General features: G+C 48.4%; 1 protein-coding gene across 1 annotated transcript; it reads left to right on the forward strand.

Annotated features, from left to right (window-relative positions):
* Nucleotides 1–2,153: 2,153 nt before the first annotated feature.
* Nucleotides 2,154–6,021, forward strand: LOC123396819 (PTI1-like tyrosine-protein kinase 3). The gene is made up of 7 exons (XM_045091629.1): nucleotides 2,154–2,395; nucleotides 3,995–4,067; nucleotides 4,264–4,479; nucleotides 4,566–4,880; nucleotides 4,986–5,520; nucleotides 5,606–5,748; nucleotides 5,842–6,021. Exons 1-7 carry the CDS (start codon nucleotides 2,154–2,156, stop codon nucleotides 6,019–6,021), a joined length of 1,704 nt encoding a protein of 567 aa, XP_044947564.1.
* The last annotated feature ends 713 nt before the right edge of the window (nucleotides 6,022–6,734 follow it).

Below are 6,734 nucleotides of genomic sequence, written 5' to 3' on the forward strand. Positions count from 1 at the left end.
CAGAAGGTGTCACTGAAGATCGATAACCAAGCTGCAATCTCGTTGTGCAAAAATCTGGTTCATCACGAAAGGAGCAAGCACATAGATACCCGGTTCCACCATATCCGGGAGTGCATTGAAAAAGGGTTGATCGAGGTTCAACATGTGAACACGAAAGACCAACTTGCCGATATTTTCACCAAGTCCCTCGGTCGACAGAAGTTCATCGAGATGAGGAGGAAAGTCGGAGTGCAAGAGTGAAGTCAAGCAACAAGATTAAGGAGGTGAATGTAGAAGTTAATCATGTTGTTTCTCTAGGATTAGGAAAGAAAGCCAAACCGAGTCCTAGTAGTATTAGGATTCCTAGTCCTAGTCTATTTTCATAGTCCCTTGTGGACGTATATAAAGGACACCCTAGGGGTGTTGATTGTAACACCAGAAAAACAAAAAGCAATACAAAGCAAAGGCTCGACACGGGCCTTTAGCCATCAAATCCATCGATCAGTTTTATTCGTGTAGCTAGTTACGCAAGTTCCGTCAAGTATCCGGTCGAAGCAAGAATTGCGTAGGCACGCCTGTACAGCTGCATATGCACGTTCAAAAGCCAACAACATGTGGCCTATATGCTAAGGGAGATCAAAGTGATTTCACGGGCACAACAATATAATGAGAACAAGATGCATTGGATCAGTTGGGAGAAGTTAACACTTCCTAAGGCAGAAGGGGGGCTGGGCTACAAAGATCTGCACTCTTCCAACCTGGCCATGCTAGCAAAACAAGGATGATGGATACTAACCGACCCAAAGTCGCTGTGTGCGCGTGTGCTGCGGGCAAAATATTACCCCGATGGGGATCTGTTAGGTGCACAATCAAAAGAAGGTATCTCATATACTTGGCGGAGCATCCTACAAGGTACTGAGTTGCTGCGAAATGGAATAATAAAGCGGGTGGGTGATGGCTCCAGCATCAACATATGGGCAGATCCATGGCTGCCTAGGCAATGGTCCAGAAGGCCGATTACACCCAGTGGAGGCTCTTTGCAACGAAGGTGCAAGAACTGCTTGATCCATATATACACGGGTAATTGGGATATAGAGCTTGTCCACGATCTGTTTTGGGCAGTGGATGTTTCGCTGATCCTTGCGATCCCAGTAAAAACGGATATAGAGGATGACTGGGCATGGTCGTGTGATCCCAAAGGAATTTTCTCAGTTAAGTCGGCTTACAAGCTGCAGCGGCTCATCGGACAGAGGGAACAAGCGGGTACTTCAGCTGCAGCAGGGCAGGAGGATTTTCATTGGAATGATATCTGGAAGGCTCCGTGTACGGTGGCGGCGAAACAATTTTTATGGCGCATCGCACATAACAGTTTGCCAACACTGCTCGGCACCAAACGTAGAGGGGTTGAGACTGACGCCCTTTGCCCAGTTTGTCACCGTTTTAATGAAGATGGGGCTCATTATATTTGTTTCTGAAGTGTAAGGAGGCACGCAAAGTGTGGGCAGGTCTGGACATGGATAATGAACGTCAAATGCTCCTAGCATGTGTTGGCCCCAAAGATTTTTTGAACCGGCTACTGAAATGGGAGAAAAAGCAGGCCATGACATGCATCGCTTTACTATGGACTTGGTGGACGACAAGAAACAAGATAAATGCAGAGAACATGAAGCTGAACATCAGCGCTGTGCAGTTCCAAACCAGAAGAACGATAAATGATTTTGAGACTTTTTGCCTTAAGACTCCAAGGGAGAGGCTCGTTCAGATGCAGAGGTGGAAACCTCCAACAGATGACACACTCAAGATTAACACAGACGGGATTCTTTTGCTGAATGAGCGTGCTGGAGGTTGGGGTTTTGTGATTCGCGACAAGGCCGGGGAAGCTGTCGGCTCGGGGGCGGGCAAGCTCAATTACTTGCAAGACTCGCTTCAGGCGGAAGCGGAAGCATGCTTAGAGCATGGTTAATAGTATAGCCAACTGCTGGCTATTATAGCTCATCTCATCTGATAGCTAGCTTGTACAATAGTTAGCTATAAAAGAGTACTGCTTTTATCATATATGGCCCACCTTTCATTCTCATAAAGCATCTAGAAGCACGTGCTAGAGCTAGCTATTCACGTTTTTATTCTTACAGCCTGCTGACTGTACCTTATTGTACTTGCTCTTACACGCTATTATGGCGGCGCAAGGATGGGGCATGACAAACATTGTGGTCGAGATGGATTCCTGTGAACTTGTTCAGACGGTAACCACACAGGGCTACGACCTCTCTCCCAATGGAGTTCTGTTCCGCGAGATTAAAGCTTTTCTTAGTCTGAATTTCTTTTCCTTTAAGATTATGCACTATCTCAGAACCTGTAATAAGATTGCTGATGCACTCGCATCTTTTGATGCGAAGCTGAACGCTCACCCCAAGCCGTATGGTCGGGAGGAGCCCCTACTTTTATACTCCCTTCGGTTTGGAAGGCAGAGTTAAACTTGTGTGCATTTTTAAAATAGACAATGTTTAAGGCGCGAAAGCAGTTACTCTTATTGATTAGTACTAGTACTATTCCTGCATGCGCCCTTTCAATTTGCCGCTCACATATTAGGCTGTCCATAATGGAGAGTAACATATAGTAGTATCATGCATACGTTATTATTGTATGATAATATCTTCATAGTGCATAATATCATAAACTAGTATCATAGATGATCTCATTTATTAACATTCATGATACATAGTAGCATAGCATTTAAAATGTTACGGTATCTACATATGTTACTTTAATACTCTCTCTCTCTTCTTTAATTACTTGTCACATCACCATGTTCGCTAGTCCTAAGACTATGTTACTAGCTATGATACCCCCACTATGGCCAGCCTTAGTACTAGTATTTTCTCAGTTGATTAGGCGCATTAGCATTTACACCTGCTACATCTCACAACCAATCGATGACTATCTTGATTCCAGAGGTTTTTTAAGCATGCCTTCTAAACCGTGACGGGGGAGTAGGTGACTTGTTGGCCAACGATGTAGCTGCGTCTGTTGGTTAATGAAATACAAATAGTTCAATGTAAAAGAAAGTGATTTCACGGAAGTTTACAAGCTGCTCCTTCATCTTTGAATTAGAGGCACATAGCCTCGGTAAACATGCTTTAGGACTTTCTTTAGTACATCATGTGTGGCTCCTCGATCCCTGGGATCTAAATTGTCTACCCATAAATCTAGATGATTTTTGGCTGCTTTTTTTGTTTTGGACAGAATGTTTATTAGAAAATTTAACTTTTAAAAAAATAAATTAATTTCAATTTTTTAAAAAATGATCACGAATTTTAGAAAGTGTTCGTGAACTTGAAAATTGTTCGTGAAGTTGAAAGATCTTCGCTGTTTTAAAAAAACGTGTGAAATTAAGGAAAGTTCACTTGAAAAAATGTTTGCAATTTGGAAAATTCACCCATTTGAAAATGTTCACATACTTGAAAGACGTCTGTGGATTTGAAAATTTTCATGTATTTGAAAGGGCAGTGCTCTGCGCCGGCGCGCCGGCCGCACGATCCACCAACCTTGCGCGTCCGCACCGTTGGATCTTCATACAACATTTTTCTTCCGATGCAGCAAAAATTCGATGCAATGCAGCAATTTTTTCAACGGTTGCAACAAAAAACAAAATTTATAGCAACAAAAATATCTACGTGATCGTAGCAAAAAAAACGAAGCTGATGGTGCCTGGTAGCAAAAGTCAAACGCCGGTTGTAACAAATATCTACATGCACGTGTATGCAACTTTTTTAGTAAACGGTTGCAACAAAAAATGATGCCGGTTGTAGCAAAAATTAACACGGTTGTAGCAAAAATAAAAAACATCGATTGTAACGAAAAATCCGACGAACTGAAGTTGCAACCAAACGAATATGCAACAAATATGACGCTGGTTGCAACAAATTTACACGAAAAAAAAGTTGCATGAAAAATGTTTGTATCAGAAAAACACACGGTTGCAGCAAATTTAACTGAATTACCTATTTGAAAACAGGTTCATGGATTTGAATTTGTTCATGTATTTTGAAAAGAGGTTCGTGGATTTGAAAAATGTTTTGCAGACTACGGTCTAACCGGAAAATGAAAAATGTGCCCATAGCAAGCACTTGAGCTGTTGGGCCTGCGAAGCTTGCCGGCTTGATACCTGCCAGTTCGAAAATGCCGTCAATCGCATTCATGCTTCTGCTACGAAAATTCCAAAACTCTGGTGCACATTGCATTGGATGAACCGCACCTCTTGTCTGCTTATTACACCTTGCACAGTCACTCCCCACGGTTTCCAATCTCATCCGCCTTTCCTCCGTTCAATTCAACACCGAGGGCAAACCGCATAACGGCCTGAACCGAAACCTCCCGCCGGCCATGGAGAGCACGCCGACGGGCAACGAGCAGCGCAGGCGGCAGGAGCACCGCGGGCTCCGCGGCCGCCTTGCCGGCATCTTCTCCTCGTCTTCACCCAACCATGAGTGCTGCCAACAGGTACACACATTGACACATATCCTACAACTCGAGGAATTGGTGGGAGATTGTCAGTTGTCAATTCTAGTGTTGTATATATTGTCAAGGTCGTGAAGCTCAGGGAGGAGCTGCAGAAGCAGAGCGATCTCAAGGAGACGTACAAGGGCCGGTTGGAGAACGCGCAGGAGTACCTCAGGTTCTGCCTCGAGGTCGCCCAGGAGCACGGCTTCCTGCACCTCATGTCTGCCGCCTCCAACGACGAGCGGCGCTCCCCTCGCAGCGACGACGAAGACCCGGAGGCCGCGACGGCGACCGGCGACGAGGACGAACCGGAATCGATGGAGGCGCTGCCCTGCGACCCGTACTTGGTCGCCACCAGAGACCTCGCGGCGCAGCACGGCTGGTCCGTTGCACCGGACGAGGTGACGTATCAATAATAGGCAAGAGTTGTGTGCGTGCGCGCGTGCGTGCATGCATGTCGTCGATCGGGTTTTCTTACCGCGTGCTGTTCGTGGAGCGTGGAACAGATGGAGCTGCACGAGACGATAGGCCGGGGGACGACGGCGGACATACACCGGGCGACGTGGAGGGGGCTGGAGGTGGCGGTGAAGTGGATCAGGCCGGAGCTCCTCCGCTCAAACCCGAGCGCCGAGGCCTTCTTCGCGCAGGAGCTGGACGCGCTGTCGCGGCAGCGGCACCCGCACGTGCTACGGCTGATGGGCGCGTGCCTGCGCCCGCCGGAGAGCTGCTTCCTGGTGACGGAGCTGCTGAGCGGCGCCACGCTGGGCGAGTGGCTGCACGGGGGCAAGGAGCGCCGCCGGAAGGAGCTGCTGCCGCCATGGCCGGCGCGGCCGCTGGCGCAGAGGGTGAGCAGGGCGCTGGAGGTCGCGCTGGCGATGCGGCACCTCCACGAGCAGACGCCGCGGGTGCTGCACCGGGACCTGAAGCCGAGCAACGTGCTGCTGGACGCCGACTCGCGCGCGCGGGTCGCGGACTTCGGCCACGCCAGGTTCCTGCCGGACGGCGGGCAGGCGCTCACCGGCGAAACCGGTAAGACACCGCTCGCCCATGCATGCATGCATGCATGCACGCCGGCAGATTTCTTTGACCTCTCCCGTGGCAGTTGTTGATCTGAGCATCTTGTCAGGGACGTACGTGTACATGGCGCCCGAGGTGATCCGCTGCGAGCCCTACACGGAGAAATGCGACGTGTACAGCTTCGGCGTGATGCTGAACGAGCTCGTCACCGGGGAGCACCCGTACATAGACGCCAGCTACGGGCCTAGCAAGGTGATCGATCGATGGCAGGAGCTGCTTTCCATTACCTTTCATTTCGAGCTGATAGCCATGGACTCGGTCTGTCTGCATTGTTGCGCTTCACAGATTGCGTTGGAGGTAGCGGATGGAAAACTGAGGCCGAAGCTCCCGGACAGCGACGCGGATAGTACAACGGGAGCCCTGGTTGATCTCATCTGCCGGGCTTGGGACGCGGAGCCTTCGAGGAGGCCTTCCTTTGCCGCCATCACCGTGGCACTTCGAGGCATCCAAGAGCAGCTGCTGTGACACGGTCCCCTGGCCCGTCACGCCCACGAACTTCATACGTCCGCGAACGCAACCAAATGTTTCCATAAACACTTCTTAAATAATGTATTTACAACCGAAATTTTAAATCTTACTCTCTCCGTTTTTAAATATAAATCTTTGTGAATGTTTCATTAGGATACTACATACGGATGTATATAAACATACTTTAGAACGTAGGTTCATTTATTTTGCTACGTAATGAAATCCCTAAAAGGACCTATATTTAGAAACGGAGGGAGTATATTTTAAATCCATACAAACCATGCAACCAGTATGTCAATGCACTACACACATCGTTCAACTACTCTACTACTATTAACATGTCATCGGACTATCAAAATTTGACATGTTTGACTATGGTGAAGATCAGCCACAACTACCCTTGCCTTTTGCGGAGCCCTTGTCGTCCTTCTCGCTGAAGTACCGATCAAAAACACAGTACGGATCGAGCTGAATCTACTCATCGTCGGAGCTGTCCTCATCGTCGCTCAACTCCTCCTCCTCCTTCGATGGTAGTCCGGCCATTTCAGAGACCGTCCGATTCTGCTCTCGGGCAAGGGCGGGCGTGTTCCTCCGCTGTCATTTTTTTAAAATGCGGACATGGATGGCTTCCTCCTTTGCGAACACCTGCACCGCGGCATCAACCGCCTCCGTCGCCACCATCTCCTATGCAAGACAGGCTTCGGTGGTCC

The sequence above is a fragment of the Hordeum vulgare genome, chromosome 5H (genome assembly GCF_904849725.1).
Source record: "Hordeum vulgare subsp. vulgare chromosome 5H, MorexV3_pseudomolecules_assembly, whole genome shotgun sequence".
NCBI classification, from domain to species: Eukaryota; Viridiplantae; Streptophyta; class Magnoliopsida; order Poales; family Poaceae; genus Hordeum; species Hordeum vulgare.